The sequence below is a fragment of the Mastomys coucha genome, unplaced genomic scaffold, assembly GCF_008632895.1.
Source record: "Mastomys coucha isolate ucsf_1 unplaced genomic scaffold, UCSF_Mcou_1 pScaffold16, whole genome shotgun sequence".
Lineage (NCBI taxonomy): Eukaryota > Metazoa > Chordata > Mammalia > Rodentia > Muridae > Mastomys > Mastomys coucha.
The window spans coordinates 43,343,093-43,368,150 of NW_022196898.1; the positions used below are offsets into that span (position 1 = coordinate 43,343,093).

Genomic DNA, 25,058 nt, shown 5'->3' on the forward strand with positions numbered 1-25,058 from the left:
AGATAGTGGCAGCTAGATTAGTGAGTTCAGGGCTAGCCTTGACTATATGAGACCATCTCTCAATCAAAAATTAAAGACTTATCATCCTTTAGTATGTGACTGTTCTGTTTGCTCTAGACAACTTTAAATATTTGTACTCTGATAAAATTAAGGGAATTGTAAGTTTCAAGTCCCAAACTACAACATTGAGTCCTGACAGTGTAACCAAACTCCATATTTTCATAGTCCCTGTTTTTATTTCCTACGTGAATTGATAAATTTTCCATGTATGTAAGGGCTTTGGCAGTAATTCTGTCTATATTTAATCTATTGACACCCTCTAAATTGTGTCTTCTTTCAACACAGCCATCCTGGCCAAATCCCTTAAAATGTTTTTGCTTCAGCAGAGAGGGTAAAGAGATCCTATTTAGATGGCCAGTTGAGTGTCACCAGCAACAGATGCAAAGCCCAAGGTCAAGGGTTGTGCAGAGGCCAGCACTGGGTTGTGCAGACTTCAAGCACCTTGTTGACCACTGGGGAGAGACAGGCTTTCACTCAGCCAGTACAGATGACTTGGACTAACACCAAAGCCTTCTAATCAGAAATAAATTAATGTAACTTCATCTGCTCCCCTGAACCTACCTAGGTCCATGAAAGTTCTCCAGCTCATTGTTACTGTTTTCATTTCATCTGACTCTTAGATAAGTGGAGATAGAAGCTGTCATTTGAGAAGCTAAGCAGAGTCTTACTCTGGCTCTCTAAAAGGGCAAAAGCCAGGCCATGTATAATCTAGCAGCTCATCTTATCTTCCCATTAGAACAACTCATAGTGAATTGAAACTAGGTTTTCCTTTGAAAGCTTCAGCTTGTTTGGGGGATAGAAGTTGAATTCTTTTTTGCAACTCTGTTTATTTTTATATGTCCATACAATGAAGATGTCTTCACTTCTAATCTGTGTAATGTTCACTGCCAAACACTATTTAGTGTATATTGCCTTCACATTTCTGTATAATAAAGATCAATAATTGTGCCTCTGGTCTCTCTATACATGGTTTTCATCATTATTAATTGTAGTATATATTGACAGGGCACAGCAGTGCTGACCTGGGCACCAGCTAACATCCCAGTAGGGTCTCCATCTCAAAATGAGTTACCCAGTAATACAATATTACCATTGAATAAAATGAGAATGACTTTTTCTTGCAAATGACACTTGACTTTATTTAAGAGATGAACCTAATAGTACCCTAGATGACCAGAGCACTAGCTCTAACCATTAGCTAATAAAAAATATAACTGCTTATGATTGGTTTCTTCTTCTTCTCTCCCTTAGAATGTCTACAGAACCAGGAATGGGAAGAAATGTCTATATTCAATCTGGTTATACTTTGCTATATAAAATGAAGCATGTGAGAACTGATTCTCCTAATATCTTGTGGACTGAACTCTGATCATTAGGTTTTGCAGCAAATATTTTAACCTACTTCGCCATCTCTCTGGTCCCTTTTGCTGTTACTGTTTCTACATATCATCATTTGTCTGTGCTTGCAGAACAGACTAGGTTCTCGGTACCCACAAGACTCAAAACCATCTGTAACTCCAATTCCAGGGGACTCTGAGGCCCTCTTCTGGTTTCCGCTAGTATTCTATGCATGTGGAACACAAATGCACATGTAGGCAAAACATCCATACATATAAAATGAAATCTTTTAAAAAAGATTTTAAAATAATAAAGGGGATCTGGGATTTAATATCTACATGTGATTTATTAGATTGGTAGCAGAATGAATATAAGGGATGAGTTTGGTTTTTTTTTTAAATATTTATTTATTATTTTAAATAAGTACACTGTAGCTGTCTTCAGACATACCAGAAGAGGGAGTCAGATATCATTGTGGGTGGTTGTGAGCCACCATGTGGTTGCTGGGATTCGAACTCAGGAACTTCGGAAGAGCAGTCAGTGCTCTTACCCGCTGAGCCATCTCATCAGCCCGGGATGAGTTTTTTTAAAGACAGAATCTAAGTTTCCCAGGATGGCCTTGAATCTGCAATTCTGTTTCAGCCTCCTGAGTTGCTGATGTTATAGGCCTACCCCACTAGGTCCAGCTTCTCAAGTGCTGTTAATTAGGTTTAGTCTTATATTTTCCTGTCTTCTCTTTTTCTCCCCATTATAGCCACACACACACGCTCCTGTACCTTACCCACCCACCAGTGCCAGCAGTACTGGAGATTGAACTCAGGGCTTTATGCATTCTAGACAAGTGCTCTACCACTGAGCTACGCATGCATCTCTGCTTTGCTCTAAACTACCACATTTTTATGTTAATCCTAATTATCTCTTACCTAAAGCTTGCAGTAGACCAGTAGACTTGGCTTAGACTGCCCACCTTTGTGCCTAAGTTTTTGAGTATTTGTATTTATCACCATCAAATTAACCTTCCTGAAGGTCAGTTCTGCTTCTCTCTAGCCTAAGAAAGCCTTTCTCTGATTTGTCCTGGGGTGTACCCCCTCCACCCCGAGACAGAGTTTCTCTGTATAGCCCTGGCTGTCCTGGAACTCACTCTGTAGACCAGGCTGGCCTGGAACTCAGAAATCCACCTGCCTCTGCCTCCTGAGTGCTGGGATTAAAGGCGTGTGCCACCACTGCCTGGCAAGTCCTAGGGTATTTCTAAATGATTTTTGTCAGGACCACTTTTTTCTTTTGATACCCTGCATTGTGTATGAGTCTTTTAAGTTTTTCTCGAGCTTTATAAACATTTCTATATTTATACTTACCAGATTTTGCCTTTTATAGTAATAGTCTGTGTGTTCCAATGTTCTCAGATTGTCCCATGAGAAGTACACCTAATGCTATGAGAAATGATCAAGCAGCCCCCAATCCTGTCAAAAAAAAGTTACCAAAAACTGTTGTTGCCTGTACCTTAAATTCCAGCACTTAGAGGCAGAGGCAGAGGGACAGGTGAATCTCTAGGAGTTCAAATCCAGCCCTATCTACATAGTGAGTTATAGGCCAGCAAGGGGCTACACAGTCTCAAAAAATGAAAAAGTCATGGGCAGTGCTGTTATTAGATAGGCTTTGTTATATTTTGTTTAGTATACCACAAGAGAGCAGTGGGTTGTTAGTGTGGACATAGATAGTGCCTGTAGCCATTCCTTATATTTGCTTTTTTCTGTTTTGCGACAGGGTCTGGCATTGAATTCACTGTATAGGCAAAGACAGCCTTGAATTTGTGACCTTGTTGCCTATGCCTCTCAAGTTCAAGAAACCCAGGTATGGGCTGATGCCCAACTGTTAGACCAGTTATTCAGAATATAAGTATGTAATACTTGTTGATTAACACTCTTAAGACTTGAACCCCAGCCGGGTGGTGGTGGTGGTGGTGGTGCACGCCTATAATCCCAGCACTTGGGAGGCAGAGGCAAGTGGATTTCTGAGTTCGAGGCTAGCCTGGTCTACAGAGTGAGTTTCAGGACAGCCAGGGCTACACAGAGAAACCCTGTCTCAGAAAAACAAAACAAAAAAAAATGACTTGAACCCCTGTATTTGGGAGACAGAGGCAAGCAGATCTCTGTGATTTTGAGGCCAGACTGGTCTACAGAGTAAGTTTCAGAACAGCCAGAACTATTACACAGAAAAAACAAAAAGAAGAGGAGGAAGAAAAGGAGGGGGAGGAGGAGGAGTTGACAACGATGATGATGGCTTAATCTGAGAAAAAGCTTTGAAAGGCAGAGGCTGCCTTATGTATGTATTCATATAAAAGTAATACAGTACTTTCTACTTGATAGATGCTCAAGAACTATCCTATTTCTTTGGTTGCCTTTCCTTTTTGAGACAGGGTCGCACTGTGTAGCCTCACACTTAAGAGATTCTACTGTTTCATCATCCTTTGTGGGAGTATTACAGACAGGAACCATCACACAGCTTAAAAACTATTATTGAGCTGGGCAGTGGTGGCGCTTGCCTTTAATCCCAGCACTTGGGAGGTAGAGGCAGGTGGATTTCTGAGTTGGAGACCAGCCTGGTCTACAGAGTGAGTTCCAGTGCTACACAGGGAAACACTGTCTCAAAAAAACAAAACCAAAAAAGGGGGGACGTTGCTTGCCCCCTCTTTGGTCTCTTGCTCTTTCCCTTTTGTCCCCTGGCTCTTTCCCCACTCTCTTTGAGTGCTCATTCATGGCAAGCTTCTACTTTTCTACTTATCTACTTTCTCTGCCTCTACTACCCTCTTGACTCTCCTCTCCATGCCCTGAATAAACTCTATTCTGTACTATATCGTTGTGCTGGTTCCTCAGGGAGAAGGGATGCCTTGGCATGGGCCGGCTAAGACACCCCCTCTCCCATACATCATCTCACCTCCATAGAACATATCTCCCTTCTCTCTTATAAACATATCATTAACAATTATGATGCCTACATAAGGAATAAAGTGTGAATGAAAGCCATACAAGAAAACTCAAGTCTCAGGAGACTGGAGAGATGGCTCAGCTGTTAAGAGCACTCACTGACTGGTCTGGAATGTCTGAAGACAGCTACAGTGTGCTTAGATATAATAAGTAAATCTTTAGGCCAGAGCAAGCAGAGGTCCTGAATTCAAATTTCCAGCAACCACATGATGGCTCAACCATCAGTACAGCTACAGTGTACTCATATACATAAAATAAAAATAAATAAATAGCCGAGCGGTGGTGGCGCACACCTTTAATCCCAGCACTTGGGAGGCAAAGGCAGGCGGATTTCTGAGTTCGAGGCCAGCCTGGTCTACAGAGTTCCAGAACAGCCAGGGCTACACAGAGAAACCCTGTCTCGAAAAACCAAAGGAAAGAAAAAAAGAAAAAAAAGAAAAAAAACCAAAGAAACAAATAAATCTTGAAAAAAAAGAAAAGAAAAAAAAACCATACAAACTAGCACTCAGTCCTGGAAAACTACTGAATATCAGTTTGTCTTCCAATTTTTATTTTTGATCGTGAGTAACTTCCTTCCAACACCACTCAAGGCTTGTTCGTTTGCACCAGAGAATAAAGGATTTCTACGTTAACCTGGCTCCAACACAACATTCAACGTCTTGCCCAAGACCTGGCTAAGAAACTGAAGACAGCTTCGGCCCACCCAAGAAGCAAAAATACCAAAGCTTGCTGCCCTGCCCCTAAGGTCCAAGCAGGCCTCTAATTGGTTCGGCAGCTCACTCACTTTCCCGGTTGGTGTTCTAGCTTGCCAGTCGCTTCTAAAGAGTCCTCCCACCTCCAGCCAACGCTTATTGGTGTGTCCTTACGTCATTGCCCCGTCAGGCCCATTCTCATTGGCTCCCATAGGAGGGGGCGGTCTCAACGTCACGGGCTTGGGCCGCCATTTTGACTGAGCAACCATAGTGACAGGAGCCGGAGCAGCAGCTCAGGTTGTCCCCGTTTCCCCTCCCCCTTCCCTTTTCCGGCTGACTTCCCGGGCCCTGCATTACACAGTCCCGGTCCTGCCATGTCCCAGAAACAAGAAGAAAACCCTGCGGAGGAGACCGGCGAGGAGAAGCAGGTGAGGAGAAGGGGAACCGGGGGCGGCCGCGCGGGCGGAGTACGCCCCCGCCGCCGCTGATTGGCCGCCTCTGCCTCGGGCTACAACAGGGGTTGGCCACTACTGATGTCGCGCAGGCTGCATTTCGGCGCGGCCTATGCCCTGATGTCGATTAGTCAAGCCGGTTGTCAATCTGTGGGCTCCCATTTCTTATTGGCCAGTAGGCCTCTATTCAGTTCATGGAAGCTGTTCTATAATTGGCCGAGCTCTGGCGTGGGCGGGTGTTTGGAAAGATGAGGCGAATGAAAGGGGGCTGGCTGGTGGTCCAGAGCTGTAAATGAGGTGTTTGATTAGTAGAGATAACCGCCAGACTTGAGCTCATCCTTCATCCACAGCAAGATAGAGGTCAAGGTGAAGACATTTAAAATGAACCAGCATTGGGGGAGGGGAATTATTACCTTGGGGTAGGTTCAGGTGGCAACTTCCTCAGGCCTATTTGATAGGGGTGATTTGTTCACCGTCAGCGACTTATATTATCCCCTCGGATTTCTCCGCAGTGGGATGTAGTCCACCCACCATCGCATTATGAAAACACTAGTGCCAAATCCCTTCTTCCACACCATATCTGAGTTACTTAACACTAACCTCAAGGATTCATTAAATACACTTCGTGTTATCTCTGAACCTGTTAAGTGAAAATACACTAGATGGTGGCACACGCCTTTAATCCCAGCACTTCCAAGGCAGAGGCAGGTGGATCTCTTGAGTTCAAGACCAGCCTGGTATACACAAAGAACTCATCTCTCAGAAAATTAAAAAAACAAAAACAAAACAAGAAAAACTAATGGCAATTTGATTACTGTTTACCTCTTGCCTGCCTGCATTTATGAAAGTATATTACTCTGGTAGATATCTTTAGAATAGGCCACATGCCTAGCATCCTCCACAGTGAGACCAGATTGCTTCTTAGAGTGTGAATGGAGCCTCTCAGAAGACAAAGCTCCCCTGACCTGTAGGACAAGCCAGGAACTCTCCCAGTTCCTCTTTTATCTTTCCTGCTATCGGTGCTGAGTGAGCTATGGCTTGCTCTGTGATTCAAGTATCATGTTCAGGTAGTACCTTTAACCCAGTAGTCACAGGTCACTGCGGTGATTCCTTGCGTGTAATATAACAACTAACTTGTTTTTCTTTACTTGATACAGTTATCTTGAGCAGAGGGATTTGAACAAAGGTCTAACTTTTAAGAGTAGAGAAGCAGGAGCCTGGCAGTGGTGGTGCACGCCTTTAATCCCAGCACTTGGGAGGCAGAGGCAGGTGGATTTCTGAGTTCGAGGCCAGCCTGGTCTACAGAGTGAGTTCCAGGACAGCCAGGGCTATACAGAGAAACCCTATCTTGAAAAGCCCCCCTCCCCCCAAAAAAGAGTAGAGAAGCAGGAAAGATGGCTCAGTGGTTAAGAGCACCCACTGCCCTTGCAGAGCACCTGGGTGTAGTTCCCAGTACATGGTAGCTCACAACCATGTATAGTTCAGTTCTAAGAGACCTGATGCTGTCTTCTGAACTCCAGGGCACCAGGCATCCATGTGGTACACAGACAGACATACCTGCAGAATACATGTATATAAAATAAATAAATCCTTAAATAATACACACACTAGACAGAACAGAGTGTAGGTAGCATATTTACAAACAGGTAGACCTCTAGGAAAGTTTGATAATCAAAGGTTATCAGATATTAGAAGTCATTGTTTTTCAGCCATTAATTTCACTTGGCATGTTTTCTTCAGGATACACAGGAGAAAGAAGGGATTCTCCCTGAGAAAGCTGAGGAGGCAAAGCTAAAGGCCAAATATCCAAGCCTAGGACAAAAGCCTGGAGGCTCCGACTTCCTCATGAAGAGACTCCAGAAAGGGGTATGGGACACCCGTATACTGTGGCACCTTGGATGAAGTCCGTAGAGGTTCTTCTGCATGTTTTTCTGTAGGTTTGGTTATTTAGCGGTAGTAAAGATGAGTTGGAAACTTGAAAAAAGAAAAACGGATTATAGTGAATCTCTAGGATGATGTTACTTCCCTTCTGACTATAGGAAATGAAGACTTAATGTAGGTAGCAGGTGGGGGGCTGAAAGAAGGATATTAGGAGACAGAAGACCCAGAATACTTCAGCTTGTGCAGTAGGTTTCTTTAGACTGTTAAAGCTAGCATCACACATTAACTATTCTCCTCAAACTTAATTTAAGCTGGGCGGTGGTGGCACACGCCTTTAATCCCAGCACTTGGGGGCAGAGGCAGGTGGATTTCTGAGTTTGAGGCCAGCCTGGTCTACAAAGTGAGGTCTAGGACAGCCAGAGCTATACAGAGAAACGCTGTCTTGAAAAAAAAAAAAAGAAACGTATTTTAGCTGAGTGTGCTGGCTCGTATGTGATCTCAGCACCTAAGCTGAACCAGGAAGGTAACTGCAAATGCAAGAACAGTCTTGCATAGTAAGTTTTAGAATAGCCTAGGCTAGAGCTAGAGAGATGAATCAACAGTTGAAAGAGTTGGGCTACTGTGTTCCAGAAAGGCAATATTTGGTTCCCAGTACCCACATCAGCAGCTGGGACTTGAGTTCCAGGAGATTCTCTGGCTTCCATGGACACATCTACAAACATAATTTTTAAAAAGATTTTTTTGTAATTATCTTTAAAAATAAAAAAAGTACACACCTTTAATCTCAGCACTGGGGAGGCAGAGGCAGTTAGGTCTCTGAGATTAAGGCCAGCCTGGTATACATAGTGAGTTCCAGGGTTTTTTGAGACCCTGTCTCAAAAAAAAAAAAAAAAAAAAAAGTAACACAGAGACAATTCTTTTCCTGTACAGAATGATAGAGGATAGAGCTCCATGGGAAAGCACTTGTCTAGCCTGGGTTCAGCCTATAAGACACAAAAGTGAAGGAACAAAGCAGCTGGAACGGCCTTCCTCAGCAGTGGAGGTCTGCCTTCACAGCCGGCCCCTTCGTGGTCAGGTTTCTCCCTCCCGTGAGCTGACAGCAGATAGAGCTGCAGTGTGAGGATGAGATGGAGATGAAACCTCCTGTGGAGAATCCCAGGTGCTCAGTCATAGTCACAGATGACGGAGTGATGCTGATCTGCAGCTTACCGCCTTAGGCAAGCCTGGCGTAGGCAGGCAGTCTCACCAGGGAACATGTGTGGGAGTAGTGGGAGTCTGGAAGCACACTGCCTCATGAGCAAGCCCAGGTCCTATTCCTGCTCCGAGAATAATTTCTAACTCTGATAGTCAGTTTCTGGTTGGTGTCTGGCTGCTGAGGACCCAGATTGACCCTTCTTGAGTCTTACTCCTTCCTTTCCCCAGCACCAAGGTATTGCTTTGCCACCTAGCTGTTACGAATGAAGTAAGTGATTATAATTGAACCTTCCTGTACTCAGTGAGGTGCAAAAGATACAGGGGTTGTCACCTAGGGTTCAGGGACACAACTGCCCCTTCAGCAACAAAGGGTACATATTTCTGCTAGGAAACTGCTTATATTCTGACAAGGTCAGAGCATGCGAGAAATGAACATACAAGTGAGTAATGTGGACTGTGTGCATGGGGAATACTTAGCTGAATCAGGTGAGAGAGCTTATGCTCATGGTAGACAGTGAGCCTCTGGTTTTGGAGAACACCAAGGTTACACATTCATCTAAACCTCCCTCCTGTCTCTTAGCAAAAGTACTTTGACTCAGGAGACTACAACATGGCCAAAGCCAAGATGAAGAACAAGCAGCTGCCGAGTGCAGGAGCAGACAAGAACCTGGTGACCGGTGACCACATCCCCACCCCACAGGACCTGCCCCAGAGAAAGTCCTCGCTCGTCACCAGCAAGCTTGCGGGGTAACCTGGGCCCCTCTCTTCCCCTTCCTCACCCACTGGACTTTTATATATTGTAGGCAGGGAATGGGCACCTAGTCAGAGCTCAGCTTGCCATCCAGGGAAGACATTCTTCTGGGGGCTTAGGTTGAAGAGGGGCTCTGAAACTTGTACACCCTCACAATAGCCCAGTAGACCCAAGAGTAGGAAAGACTAGGAGTGCAGAGCGCTGCAGCTTTTCCTGTGGTGAGAAATGTGGAAGATTCGAGTTCTCCTGCTGGAGGAGCAAGTCCTTGCACAGGCTGTCGTGGAGCAGCATGTCAGGGTCAGTGTCCCAAGGCTAAGTGGATGTGTTGGGAGAGGTAGAGTGAAAGAGACGCTCTCTGTGCTTCTGAGTGTGTTGTCCCTTAGGCCTCTGTGCTTGGTGTCCCCTGCGTGTGTTTAGGGTACCTTCTAAGGAGAGGGGATTTGCTTGCTTAAAACTACAGGGCCCACCTAACCCCTCTGTTGTGTTCCTCCAACAGTTGCCCTGCTTCTCAAGGAATGTAAAGTTTAACGGACGTTAGCTACTTATGAAAAAAATGGTATCTTTTATCTTCCAGCATGTTGCTTTTTGAAAGTATTATGGGCTAATTGAAAGAGTTTTACTTGGGCTATAGTTCTTGTCATGCTCAACAGCACTGATGTGTGAGCTTGGCCTGGTCCGTAGCCTCTCTGGATTCTGTTCCTCATCTGTAACAGAAGGAAACATGTGTGGGCTAATTCTGACTCTAAGGTCCTACACCTGCCATACCCTCTGGTCATCAGAAAACCAAAATTGAGGCAGGCCGTGGCTGAGCCTCAGCTCTGTAAAGCCAGAAGTGCTATATGGGATGAGTGAGAAAGTTTGAGATTTAAGGGCCATAGCTTCCAACAACAATCTCCTAGGTATCATAGCCTTGTTGAGAGAGATGGAGAACAGATCTGAAAAGTCTGGCTCTGGATGTGTTTTGACTCTGCCCACTTTCCTGGGTCTGCTGTTGACCCTAGCTGCTACAAACCTGCTTTGGTAGCAGAATGGATGGGCCTGAGGAGATAGACGGGCTCATTGAGGAGGCATCACGCGTCAGATGTAGTGAGACACTAGGTGTATGTTAAGCATGGAGGAAGAAGGGATGAAGGGAGCTGGTTCCCAGAGCTTAGAGCTACTGCCAGCTGGAGCATCTGGTCCTTAGCAGATGATTCACTGGTGGAGGCTGGAAAGAGGGTGCAGGGAGGGAGGCAGCAGCCTGTCTTGCTGTGTCATCACTAGTTTGGCCTGGATCTTACTGAATGCCACCTGCTCGTCATCAGCAGAGAGGGCCAGAGTGAGAACTGCTCAAAAGAACAGGATGGTGCAGTCTCTCTCCTCTTTACAGATTCCAGTGTGCCCTTAGGATGTCTGTCGAGTTTGTGGATATGTGTGTTAGGGGGAAAGACATGTAAATATGCTCTCCTCCTGACTGGCCACTGCCCAGGTCTCTGGCCATCATTCAGATTGATTAGAAATAGGTTGGTGAGGAAGGAGTGGAGAGAGCAGGATCCCTGGTCTCCCTGGCCCCCAAACTCCTTGACTCTCATTTGTAATTGTATATAATTTTTGTGTTTTTTGCTCCATTTTCTCATGCTGTCATCCTTAATCAGAAGTCCATGTGGGAAGGGGACAAAGCTGAACATCATTGTATAGTTTCTTCAGTGTCCCAGCCATTGTTGTACATAGATATGTCATGTTATTATATATATAAATATATATATAATTTTGTACGTTTTCTTCATCTCCAATCTTCTCAAATTCTGTACCTTTTTCTCCCTTGTCTGAGCTGCCTTCTCTATTGGTTGATTTTATGTCTTCAAAGCTGATGCTCACAATGTGTCTGGTTTTTAGGAAAGGACAGGAGAAATAGGGAAATCAAGCTGGCTCGTAATCCCAGCTGTTCTACAAACTGAGGCAGGATGATTTGCTACTTCAAGGCTAGTAGCCTGGGCTGCAGAGTGAGTTCAAAGCTGGCCTTGGGAATTTAGTGAGACCCTATCTCAAAATAAAAAGCAAAGATAGGGCTAGGAATGTAGTTCATGTGCAGAGCACTTTCCTAACACACAGGAGACCCTAGTTTCAACCTCAGTCATAAACACAGTAGTTAGTGTGTTCACACCCACGCCGGGCTGGAGATAGGCATGAGGAAGGTGAAAGGAAATCAGAGCCAAGGAAACACGCCGCACTTCACAGGCTTGCTTCTCAGCATGGAAGGGTCATTTCAGAATCTCAATGTATTTGATTAAATCCAAGCTATTTAGTCCCCTCCAAACATGTATGTTGTCTGAGCCTGGCCCCTGCCAGTCAGCACCTCAGTGCTGAGATTCCTCTTCATTGCTGCTGGTAGCTGCGCGCTGTGTGGCTGCCGTGAGCCCTTCACTAGGAAACCTCCAGTTTTTTGGTGTCTCAAGAATTGTCCAAAAAAAAAGAATTGTCTTCCTGCTTACCATGAATATATCAAAAAGGCAGAAAACATTCTGTTTATGGATAGGGAAAGACGAAAATTTTCTTTTTATTTTTCCACTTCCTTATAATTAATATTCAGGCATATATAAGGTAGTCTAGTGAAATATTTGGAGAAACCATGGGGTCAAGACTGGGATGGAATCCACGAGCTTTTCCCCTTTACTTGACAGTGTTTTTTTTTTTGTTTGTTTGTTTGTTTTTTGTTTCTTCTTTGTTCGTCCACAGTGGCCAAGTTGAATGATGCTTCCTGGGGCTCCACCAGATCGTGAGACGCTGCCCACTCGGGTCCTGTGCTGGCTCCTGCCCCTTCCTGCTTTTGTAGCCAGGGGTCAGGAGGTGGCCCGGGTGCAGGCTAGAGAGGCAGAGAACCTGCCCACTGGTGTCCCAGCACATGGAGCCCCTTGGGCTGAGCACCAAGACCTTGAACTTTTGTTTTGTTTTGTTTTACCTTTTTTTCCAAATAACTGTTGGAAGAAAACTCATTGAGATCCCAAGGGTGGGGTTGAAAGGGTGGAGCGAAGACTTGTGGGGAGGTGAGTGAGTGAGGGTTTATCACTGATGAAAAAGAAGTTTCCTATCGTTCTCCTGAACCGCAGGGTTGCTGTGGATGGCTGTAAGGTGAAGGGATCGTCGGTAGACCATGCGGTAGACCATGGTAAGGGTTCAGGTTCAGCTCTGAAGAGAGATGCACTCTTTGAATGTGGCTAGTAACCTAGTCTCAGAGGAAAGGAATTGTGCTCTTTACAGCAGATGAGGTCTCCCTCGTTCTGCAGAACAAGTTGAGGATTCAGTATGAATTGTTCCTTAGGAAAAAAAAAATGCTGTCCTTGAAATAGGTTTGCTGTGTGGAGAAGGGCAGTGAATGGGGAGCCCCACAGAGCCCTGGGGAATTTTTTTCAGTATTCGAAATAAAACAACAACAAAAAATACCCATGGAAAAAAACCAAAACTAGAACTATTGTGAAGCACTTGGTGTGTTTTCTTGGGATTTGGGAGGTAAAGAGCCATACTCATGTGTGATGAAGGGAAGGTTGGTGTGGGCCCTGACAAGGCTCATCACATTGGGAGAGGGAGCAGGAATGGTGGCACACAGATGACTGGTGGCCTTTGCTGGCTCCTGCCTGTCCTTCATAGCTAATGCAAAAAATGTGTCACTTTATGTAAAATGAGAGATTCAGGGAATTTGGTTAAATGGTGTGCTAACCCCCAAAGCTTAGTCCAGGCTCAGCAAAAATGGGGCCCCTTTTGTCCTTTTTCTCTTCAGTTTCTATTCCTAAGTTCTGTGTCTGTGTGGGAGAAGTGTGAATTGTTAGTAATAAGCAAAAGAAGCTGACCTTTCTGTTCCTGGCCAGCAGAAAGCAGAATGACTGGCCCCACATCACATCCTCCCCTGCCTTCCTGACACCCTGCCTCTAAAAGCCATTTAGAGGGAAGTGCAGGAGACAGAGCTGACTGAAATGGCAGTATTCTGGGGTGGGGTCAGCTCTACATAGAGAAGAAGTCCACTCTCAAGGTCTGAGTCAGAAGCGTCCCAGGTGAATTTGTAACTGGGATGTTTCTACCTTTCTCTCTTCTCCTTTAGCTGGGGGTTTGTGATAAGTCTCAAAAGTTTGTCCTGCTGAACAGTAAGCCCAGTGGGATGAGAGCCCGTTAGAAGTGGGCTGGGCTGGGCGAGCTATTGTCTGAAGTCCCTCCCGGGCCTTGGGAAGTAAAAGCAGGGGAGCAGGAGTTGAAGATCATCATGAGCCGCATAAACATAAAACCTGAGATATGGTCATGCTTGCTCATGATCCCTGTACTTTAGAAATAGAGACAGAGAATTACAAGGTCAAGGCTCTGTGATAGGACTCCATCTCAAAACAAAACAAAACAACAAAAAGAGGCACTTGAAGAGAAGCCTGAGTTTGATTCCTGGGACCCACAATAATGGAAGAGAACTTACTCTCAGTACCCAGTAGAGGGCACTGTCACATGCACAGTGACATGTGTACACCCAACAACACAAACACATGCTAAAAAAAAAGAGAGAGAAAAGTTTACTGTGTAGTTGAAAGAGAATAATACTTGAAAAAGTTGAGTGCTTTGACAGGGGTAAACTCAAAACCGCGTAACCCCTGTGGAAGCAATGCTGTTACTGCATGGAGTCCTCAAGACGTCTTAGTTCCATGACTTTACCCAAGCATTTTGGATTATGTCTATGAAATGCACATGGCTGGGTAGTGGGGAAGCTGTGTCAAGAGTATCCAGGTAGTACAAGTGAGGAAGCTGGGGTAAGAAAATGCTTTAAAACAGCAGCCAAGGCTTGTGTACTGTCTAACCCATGGTAATATAAACTCCTGGCTGTTCTGAGGCCCCGCCTCCCCCTTTCTTAGTTGGGCTGTAACCTTGAAAGTCCCTGGGTACCGAGAAATGGTTTCGGATGCTGGTGCGCCAGTATTCGAGGTTGGAGAGTGCTCAGCAGGTGATGTGCTTGCTATACAGGCCTGAGAACCTGATCAACCCCAGAACCTCATAATACTGCAAACACAGCTGACTTCAGAGTGGCAGGCAGGCGCACACATGTAATAAAAATGTGTCTTAAAATAGGGCTGGACTGTGGCATGGTAACACACAACTTTAATCCCAGCACTTGAAAAGCAGAGGCAGGTGGATCTCTTATGAGTGTGGAGGCCAGCCTGGTCTGCGTCACTGAGTTCAGGCTCCCCAAGAGCTACATAGTGAGACCTTGTCTGTAAATAAATAAGGGCCTGGAGTTTGGAGGCAGAGTCAGGGAGACCTCTGAGTTCAAGGGCAACCTGGTGCACATAGTTCCAGGACAGCCAAGGCTACACAGGGAGACTCAATCACAAATTTAATTATTGCCATTTATTCTTTATTCATACAACAAACCCAAGCAACTAGAGTAAACAAATTCAATAACCAACCTTCCTTTGTTTTTTTTTTCTGGATACATTCTTGTGTAACTAACCTAGGCTGGCCTCAAACTTGACTCCTGCCTCCCCATCCTGTGTGCTGGTTAAAGGCACACTGCACAGCCACAGTTGGCTCTGCTGAGAATGTCCGCCACGAATTCTCTGAAAGAAGAGGGTGAGGAGTTGTCCAGCTGTTCTAATACAGTTGGGCTATGACTGTGATGCCAAACCTGTCAGCTGAGCTGTGGTGTGCAGAGTAACTGGAGCCAAGGCACTAGTCCACTCATCCTCACTTTAACTAGTGTAGCCTATACATAGAAAAGATAGAAGCCAGGCAAGGGGGCAGACCCCTGGAACCTAGTTCTCAAGAGTGAGGCAAGAGGATTACCTTGAGTGCAAGGCTAGCCTGGGCTATACATAGTGAGACTGTCTCAAAAAAAAAAAAAAAAAGTAATGATGCACACTTGTAATCTTAGCACTGAGGAGGTAGAGATAGGAAAATCAGAAATTCAAGGCCAGCCACATGCCAGTAACCCCAGTTGTCAGAGGCAGGGTAAGAGAATGGTCTACATAGCTAGTTCTAGGCCAGCCAGCACTACATAGCAAACCCCACCTGCTCAAGCAGCTCTTATGACAATCCCTGGGGAAAAAACCAGAAAGTGAAGAGAAGGTGTCTCAAAAGGATGCTATGTGATACAAAGTGGGACCTGCCATGCTTACAATCTAACAATGGGAATAAAACTTGGGGAGCCCTGAATGTAAGGCCAGGCATGGCCTTAAGCTTTAGTCATGAGAACAGCGGAACACATATGCTACATACAAGCCTGAACCTTGAATGGGAGGGAGGGTTTCAGTGGTCCAGATCAATGGCCATTTACTAGGTGCTCAGAATATGCCAGGCACTGTGCTAAAACATAAGGTGCTGTCAGTGAGGTGACACTGGTGGGGAGATTGCAAGGGAATAAATTGACATGATAGTGTTACGTTTAGCAGTGGTGGTCCATCTGCAGGGAATAGAAACCAAGGACAATTCCCAGATGGGTTTGAGAAGTGTGGTAAAGCACCAGGCCTAGCCAGCAGGTAATTAGGATCATCTTACTTAATCCTCAGCTGTTCTGCCTTGCTTTGGGGAGTCTCCTGTGTCTTGCTCTGTAACTGCAATTCCAGGGGATCCTACACCATCTTCTGGCTTCCATAAGGATCGGGCACAAACAGTGCATATGCATGCGCACAGGCAAAGCACTTATAAAAAGAAATGGGGGATACAGGCATTGTGATCCCAGCAACTGGGAGGCCAAGGCAGAAGGATTGAAAATTCCACACAAACTACACTGTAGCAAGACTGTCTCAGAAAACAAACCACATGTGGAGGCAAATGCATACATCCTAGTACACATAGGCAGGAGGATGACATGTTTGAAGTCAGCTTGGTCTACATATGTCTCAGGGGTTGGGGGAGGATTGAAGAGGACTCAACATGACAGGAAATGCGCATGAACTCTGGGCATGTGGGTCTGAGCTTACAGGGAGAATGAAATCAGTTGACAGCAGCAGCAGGAAGTAGGGACTTGATGAGGAAGTCCTAACAGAAAGACAACATCATCAGGAGACTGAGGGGAGGACATTTTGGTAGAGGAACAGACAACGCTAGAGTGGCACACCAGCATGGACATGGTCAAGTGACTGAAGACTGTCTTGGGACCAGACCAGGACACAAAAGGAGGAGTCAGCTCAGAGGATATGATGTGTAGGAGCCAAGGGAATCTCAAACAGGGATCTGCTCAGGTCTGTTTTAGATTGGTCAGTGCCAAATTGAATGCAACAGAGATTTATTTGTCTGGTTGTTGGAAATGCACTCACGTGTGTGTGGTGCACTCGCCTGTTTGTGTGCACGTGGAGGGCAGAGATCAATTTTTATATCAGCTAGTGAGATTTTTTTTTTTTACTACATTTTATTTATAGTGAGTGGGAGATGGGATGAGAGAGGAAAGTGCCACAGTGCTCTAGCAGAGGTCAGAGGTCAGCCCATAGGAGGTGGTTCCCTTTCTAGTTAAGCTGTCCCTGGAATTTGCTCCCTACAACAGGTTGGCCTTGAACTTTCTAGGTCCTCTGCTCTCCAAGTGCTAGCGTCAGCAGGCTTGTCCCTCCCTGCCTAGCAGAGTGGACTTAGTAGCAGGATGTCTGCTTGGCTTCAGATCCTGGCCTGAATGTCTGGAGTTGGGGTGGCGACGTGGGATTGTGTTTGCAGGCATGCCTGTGGAAGTAAGGTTAGTGAGGAAGACAGCACAGAGGGATGTGTGAAAATCCGACAGTCTCTATTTAGTGTGTGTTCACTGTTTACCCCAGGCTGGCCCACAGCCCCTAATTCTCTTGCGATCTCTGCCTTCTGCTCCTGAGATTACAAGTGTTCACCACCACTTCACGCTCAGGAAAACACTTTCATAAGGTCTGTTATAGGCTGTGGATGTCACTCTGTGTGAAGTACTTGCTTCGAATGGGCCCTGCATCTGATCTCACAAGTTGCAGTTCCCCCTTGGCTATACAGTCAAGGCAGGCTTAGACTGCTTGAGACCCCTCTTTTCAAAATGTCTTTCTAAGATGAGATGTGAAGGTGGAGGAGTAGAGCTTACATAGACACAGACTGGAGAAATGTCTTCAGGAGAAAGGACATGTGTAAAATGATTCAGAGGTACTATCTTCTGGAAACTGTAAGAGTGATTCATACAATGGGCAAGGCCAGAAATGAGAAAAAGGAAGCAAGAGACAGGTCATAAATGGCCCTTGACCTTTATGCTAGAATCAGGGAGAACCTATGTGAAGATTTTGAGGCAGATGTGTGTCACGGACTGGGATTTTTTACGGGGTCCCTTGTTCTGCGGGACCAGGGATTCTGGCCGGGTGTGCACGGGATTTGGCTTTGACAAACAGACTAGACACGAGTGGTATAAGGTCTGAGTGTATTTTTCAAATATGGAGTCAGGTTTATATAGTCCATACAGAAGGGTTTGAAAGAGTCAGGTGGTACACCTGTCAAGATACATCAAAACAAGGTGCAGGTACATCTCGTTAGGAACACAATGACTCAGCAGCAAAGTAAATACATGTTAATTTAGCAGGAACTAAACAGGGATTACAATCTGAAAGAAAGCTAGCTCTGACTAAGGTGACCTTGGCTTAGAAGACAGGTGCAGATCTTCTTCAGTTTGTTGTTTTGGTTACAGACTGGGTGGGCCTAAGTAAGTTCTTCAACTATGTTATTTTTCTGGGCTAGCGGAGGTTAGCCCCTGGGAACACTTGTTAAGCTAGTTCCTAGGAGTGATTCAGCTGCAAATCTAATATGGCCTGCCTTATGTTGACTAAGAATGAGAACTTCACCTGATCTTGCCCTGGGATAGTGCTCTCATTCTGTAAGCTTTAATGCCCTACCCACAATGTTGGAGGCTATTAGTTTGAATGGCTTAAGATTCCAAGTCAGGGTTTGACTAGGACTTTGGAACATTGGTGAAGGTCAGAAAGCAAGGTCCGAATTTTCTCTTGCTAGCTGTAAAGAAATGATATGTTGGTGAGTTCCTAGCACACAAGTACGAGGACATATCTGGGCTACCTCTGAGTTTGGGGTGCCAGGTGACAATGTGGAGACAGGAGACTGACTTTCCTTGAAGTTTACGCCTCAAATACCGCCGGCACGCAAAGTGTGCGTGGCATATGTGGCACACACCCATGATGCAAGCACTTTGGGAGGAGCCCTGCATATTTGAGGCCAGCCTTCACTAGACATAGCAAGTTCCAGACCTTCTCTCAAAAAACAAAAATAACTCTGAAATGGGCATGGGGGGGGAAGGGGAGGTTCGTGTGTAAATGCTCAGTGTAGAGGCTTTGGCTGCTCTTGCAGAAGGCCTAAGTGTGCTTCCTAGCACCCATGCCAGACAGTGGCTCACAAGTGCCATAACTCCATCTCCCAGGAATAGCACTTCTCTGCCGGGCAGTGGTGGCACACGCCTTTAATCCCAGCACTTGGGTGGCAGGTGGATTTCTGAGTTCGAGGCCAGCCTGGTCTACAAGGTAAGTTCCAGGACAGCCAGGACTATACAAAGAAACCCTGTCTTGAAAAACCAAAAAAAAAAAAAAAAGGACTTCTCTGACCTCCCTGCACTTGTGTACATACCTACATGCAGACACACAATTTTTTAAAACTTGAAAGATGTTTTATTTTTTTATTTACTTATTTTTGTTTGTTTTTGTTTTTTGAGACAGGGTTTTTCTGTGTAGCCCCGGCTGTCCTGGAACTCACTCTGTAAACCAGGCTGGCCTTGAACTCAGAAATCCGCCTGCCTCTGCCTCCCAAGTGCTGGGACTAAAGGCGTGCACCACCACTGTCCTGCTTGAAAGATGTTTTAAAGAGGCCAACCCCACTAGGCAAGGTAGCTCACACCCATTAATCCCAGCACTCCAAAGGCAGAAGTAGATCAATCTTTATGAGTTCAAGACTAGGCTCATATACAAAGTGTGTTCGAGGACAGCCAGGGCTACACAGAAACCCTGTCTTGAAAAACTAAAACCAAAACAAACAGAAAAAGGCCAGCCTGGGCTATGTAGTAAAACTTGAAGATATAGCTTACTTGGTAAAAGTGTGTGTCTAGAATCCACAACGCTTTGGTCTCTAGAACCCTTTAAATCCCTCTGAGGTACATGCCTATAACCCCAGCATTTGGGAGATGGAGTCAGAGGGTGAGAAGTTCAAGGCTACATAGAGAATTCAGGCAGGCCTGGGATACAAGGCCTGTCTCAAAAAAAATTGTAGCACCTAGGCATGGTGGTGCACATGTGGAATCCCAGCACTTTGAAAGTTGAAATAGAATAATACAGAGTTAAAAGTTTAACCTGGGCTACATAGCAAGGGGGTTAGGGTATAGCTCAATAGTGAATACTTGCCTAAATACACCCCCCACCCCGGGTTTGAGCCCTCAAATGTACATACACAGATTCCTATTTTTATATGATCCTCCTCCAAACTCTAGAAAATGCCAAAATAGTGATAGTTTCTTCAAAGGTAAACATACAGGCTAGTATGGTGACATCCATCCGTAGTCCCAGCCTGATCTAGAGAGAGTTGCAGCCAGCCAGGACTACACAGAGAAATCCTGTCTCAGAAACAGAAGAAGCTGGGCGGTGGTGGCACACACCTTTAACCCCAGCCCCTTGGGAGGCAGAGACAGGAGGATTCCTGTGTTCGAGGCCAGCCTGGTCTACAGAGTGAGTTTCAGGACAGCCAGGGCTACACAGAGAAAACATGTCTCAAAAGAGGAAAAACAAAAGAAAAGAATTGTTTTGAGATACAGGGTTTGGGAAAAGATGGAAATAAAAGATAAAAAAAAACCTTGTATTTCTGTTCTGAATTACTGGGTAAATAATGATACCATAATCCAAAGAAAAATAAAACTGGAAGAGGAGAGGGTACAATAGGGGAGGGTGCGGTGGGGGCAGGAGGCACCGCTTTTGTAGATTTGAGATGTACTGGTATGGGCTGGGGAGATGGCTCAGAGGTTAAGAGCACTGACTGCTCTTCCAGAGGTCCTGAGTTCAAATCCCAGCAACCACAGCCACCCGTAATGAGATCTGATATCCTCTTCGGATATGTCTGGGGACAGCTACTCATATAAATAAAATAAATAAATCCTTTAAAAAAAAAAAGCATACAGGTAAAACTATACATTGGAAACGAGAAGATGGTACTGGAGCCCAAATCAAATGAAGAAAAGAACTCAACAAATTGGGAGAATCTGGGCTAGGAAGAGGGCTCAGCAGGCTCAGCAGCACAAAAGCACTTGAGTGACTCTGGTGACCTCAGCTCAGTCCTGGAGTCACTTAAAGCAGATTCTCACCAGGCTGCGGTGGCACATGATATCTTTAATCCCGTATCCAACCTTTACCCCTGCACTCAGAGGGCAGAGGCAGACAGATCTCTTGAGTTCGAGGTCAGCCTGGTCTACAGAGTGAGTTCCAGGACAGTCAATGCTACACCCTGTCTCCAAGAACAACAAGAACCCTAATTTTCTTTTTTTTTCTTTTTTTCTTTCTTTTTTTTTTTTTTTTTGGTTTTTCAAGAGAGAAGAACCCAAATTTGATGACTGGGATCTGTAATCCCAGTGAGATGGGAGGCAGAGGTAGCAGCAGTAATTAGAAGTTTTCATATCCAGAAATAGAGAAATCCTGCCTCAGAAACAAGATGGAAGGCAAGAACCTACAACAGAGGTTGTCCTCTGACCTATACATGTACACCATGGCATGTACCACATACCCCCCCACACCCCCAACACACTTAGGAGAGTCTGAGCTAGGTTTGGAGGGAATATAGCCCAGTGGGTAGAGTGTTTGCCTGTCATACCTGAAACCCTGCATTCAGTCACTAGCATTGAATAAAAGCAGCTGTGGTATGGAAGTGCATGCCTGTAATCCCAGCATTGGGAAGGTGGAACAGGGAAACTCACAAATACAAGGCCATCTGCTGCTGCAGAGTAAGTTTGAGGTCAGTCTGAGACACAGGAGATTCTGTCTAAAAGAGGAGGAGGGGGGCTGGTGAGATGGCTCAGTGGGTAAGAGCACTGTCTGCTCTTCTGAAGGTCATGAGTTCAAATCCCAGCAACCACATGGTGGCTCACAACCACCCATAATGAAACCACCCATAATGAAATCTGATGCCCTCTTCTGGTGTCTGAAGACAGCTACAGTGTACTCGTTTATAATAATAAATAAATCTTTAAAAAAAAAAAAAGAGGAGGAGGAGGAAAGGAAGAAAAGAATAGAGGAAGAAGGGAGGAGGCGGAGGAAAGGAAGAAAAGAATAAAGGAAGAGGAAGAAGGGAGGAGGAGAAAAGGAAGAAAAGGATAAAGGGAGAGGAAGAGGAGGAAAGAGCAGCTGGAGCCACTGTGGCGACACATACCTTCAATCCCAGCACTCAGGAAGCTCTGGGCCACCGAAGGCCTGCATCAATACTAAAGGGTAAGAGAGATGGCTCAGTCCTTAAGGGTTAGGTTCACAATCAAAAGGGAGAGAGGGGGAGAGAGAGGAATGTATAGAAAAGCAGGATGCTGCAGTAGTAAAGGAGCTTCGCTGCCATGCCTGATGACCCTTGAATTTGATCCCCCAAACCTTCAAAGTAGAAGACAGAAGGGAAAATTATTTAGGTGAGCACCCATGTAAGTGTCCTCCGACTTTCCATACATGTGCCCTGGCTTGGGCACACATATGACGAATAAATGAAATGTTTTCATGTATATGGATTGATCTCTTGCCTATAGGCATGTCTGTTGACTATGTATATACCTGGCGCCCTTGGAGGTCAGAAAAGGACGTTGGATACCTTGGAACTTAAGTTACAAATAATTGTGAGCCCATCATGCGGGGGCAGGAACCATACCTGGATTCTCTGAAGGGCATCCCCTGCTTTCACCTAAGAGTCACCTCTCAGTGGTTGATATAATTTTTTAAATTTAAAACTATAGCGCTGTAGAGCTGGCTCAGTGGTTAAAGAGCACTGACCGAGTTCAATTCTCAGCAACCACATGGTGGCTCACAACCATCTGTAACAAGATCTGATGACCTCTTCTGGAGTGTCTGAAGACAGCTACAGTGTACTTAAATTAAATTAATTAATTAATTAATTAATTAATTAATTTTAAAAAAAGCTACAGGGAATGGGCTGGAGAGATGGCTCAGTGGTTAAGAACACTGACTGGCTGCTCTTCCAGAGGTCCTGAGTTCAGTTCCCAGCATGGTGGTTCACAACCATATGTAGTGGGATCTGATGCCCTCTTTTAGTGTGTCTGAAGACAGCTACAGTGTACTTACATAAATAAATAAAAATAAATCTTTAAAAGCAAAAAAAACTACAGGGAACAAAAATATACCCACATTGTGGACAACTGCTATCAGGGTTATAATTTGTATAATTTTCAAGATTTTGACAATGGAGATATATTAATAGATGATTTTAATTCTGAAAACAAAATCTTAGTGTCTTTAAGAAAAAGGAATCCCAGCACTTGGGAGGCAGAGGCAGGCCGATTTCTGAGTTCGAGGCCAGCCTGGTCTACAGAATGAGTTCCAGGACAGCCAGGGCTATACAGAGAAACCCTGTCTCAAAAAAACAAAAACAAAAAAGAAAAAGAAAAAGAAAGGAACAGAAGAAAAGCCAGCCCAAAAATAATAGGCAAAAAGGAAGCCAGGTTAGTACGGAACTGTGGAATCAGTACTCCAAGGCAGCCAAGACCACATGTGGAGACCATCTCAAATAAACCAAAGATTAAGGAACAAACTGGACACCAGGAACTCCTTAGGAGTACTCAGCCACTTGGGTACATGAGCAAAGACATAACTATGTTCTGGGTCGTGATTTGTAGACACAAAGTGGATTGACAAGAGAGCCAAGGGGTAAAGGTCCTGGTGACAGACAGTTTGAAGACTCCACCTGTTCTTAGATAAGAACCTAGGAAGTCACGAACAACAGCTCAACAGAAATCTTTACAGTTAAAGAATAAGTGATTCAGCTGTGGCGGAAGTGAGTAACTGGGAGGCTCCTGACAGTGTCACTGGAATGTGGTTGGAATTGGAAACTGAGTTGGGTGCTTGAGGTGTAAGGTGCTATAGTTGGGGTGGTTCAGTTACTGAGGGACTTCGCACATAAGGCTGTAAAAGTGAGGACTCATGCTAGTTTTGGAAGATGGGACTTTGTGTGTTTTGAAAGGGAGTGTCCTGCCTGAAGCCCACCTCCTTAAAAAGGAATTTAGTCTTGAATCCCTCTCCTCTGCTCCCCCACGAGCTGCTGAGACAGGCTTCCAGCCACAGCAGTTTTGGTGGTGGTAGTTGCCCAAGCTTAATTAACACACAAACAATTTTTAAAAGAAGAGTTAATGGGCCAGAGAGATGGCTCTTGCAGAGAACCCAGGTTCAATTCCCAACACTCATATGGCAGCATACAACCAGGTATAAACTCCAGCCTCTGCAGGCACCAGGCACACCTGTGGTGTACAGACAGGCATGTAAATACTCATACACATATTGTTTTAAATTTAAATATTAAGATATGTTTTAAAATGAAAAGAAGAAGGGACTGGAGAGATGGCTAAGCAGTTAAGAGCATTGACTGCTCTTCTGAAGGTCCTGAGTTCAAACCCCAGCAACCACCCATAATGAGATCTGACTTTCTCTCCTGGAGTGTCCAAAGACAGCTATAGTGTACTTATAATAAATAAATAAATAAATCTTTAAAAACAAAAAGGAAAAGGACAAAGAGAAAATTTGCTTGATAATGGCTGACCTCTGGTGGAAACTCATCTGGGTCACTGGATCTTAACCTCATTACATTGTTTCTATTAGCGTTTACTAATGTTACATAATGGCTTTGTTAGGACACTTTATACATATATACATTTGGATATTATAGCCCCACCCATGCTTCCCCCCTCCCTCTCACTGATCCCAAGGAATTTTAATTAGAAATGCCTTTCTTAAAAAAACTTTTTTATGCTGAGCAGTGGTGGTGAATGCCCTTAATCCCAGCACTTGGGAGGCAGAGGCAGGCGGATTTCTGAGTTCGAGGCCAGCCTGGTCTACAGAGTGAGTTCCAGGACAGCCAGGGCTATACAGAGAAACCCTGCTCAAACAAAAAAAAACAAAACAAACAAACAAAAAAACAACTTTTTTGTTTTATTTTGTTGTTGAGTCAGGGTGTCTTGTAGTCCAGGCTAGTCTTGAACTCACTGTGTGCCGAGGATGATCCTGGTCTCCTCCTCTCTCTCTACCTTTCAAGTGCTTCCGTCAAATCATGAAGTTGAACCTGGAGCTGCATGCTTGCACTTTTAACTAAGTCTACCCCCTAACCCAAATGTACTTTTTGCAAAAGGAAAATTAAATTCAGGAAAGAATTAAGAGACTTGGAGAACTGAGTTGGTGAAATATTTAAATAGATCCAGAATTCCATGAGCTGGAGAGATAGGACGATGTTCAGGGTCCGTCCTAATGTAGGAAAAAGAACAGGAGGAAGCAAGCGCTTTAGCCTGATGGAATCGAATCTGAAGCAGGAAGGGTCGGGTGCTGAGCGCTACCTCCTCAGCAGAGCTGTTACCTCAGAAGGCCCTGGTTCAAGCACCGGGGCCTTCAGTAAACAAAAGTATGATGGATGAGCTTCCCTGTGGCAAGCTTCTTAACCCCAGAGGCTGGAGGATAGATGAGGTAGAAATTCAAGGTCATCTTTAGCCATAAGGCAGGTTTGAGTCAGCCTGGGCTAAGAGAGCCCATCTTTTAAA

The 25,058-nt window shown here is 45.0% G+C and overlaps 1 protein-coding gene across 2 annotated transcripts; it reads left to right on the plus strand.

Annotated features, from left to right (window-relative positions):
* Nucleotides 1-5,305: 5,305 nt before the first annotated feature.
* Ensa (endosulfine alpha) lies at nucleotides 5,306-12,797 on the plus strand. Of its 2 annotated transcripts, none has more exons than XM_031374831.1 (4): nucleotides 5,306-5,502; nucleotides 7,267-7,392; nucleotides 9,182-9,348; nucleotides 12,068-12,797. In XM_031374831.1, exons 1-4 carry the CDS (start codon nucleotides 5,449-5,451, stop codon nucleotides 12,081-12,083), a joined length of 363 nt encoding a protein of 120 aa, XP_031230691.1. In that variant the 5' UTR covers nucleotides 5,306-5,448; the 3' UTR covers nucleotides 12,084-12,797. The 2 variants fall into 2 exon arrangements, with proteins under 2 accessions (XP_031230691.1, XP_031230690.1); XM_031374830.1 differs by lacking the exon at nucleotides 12,068-12,797 and adding an exon at nucleotides 9,849-11,121.
* Nucleotides 12,798-25,058: the final 12,261 nt, after the last annotated feature.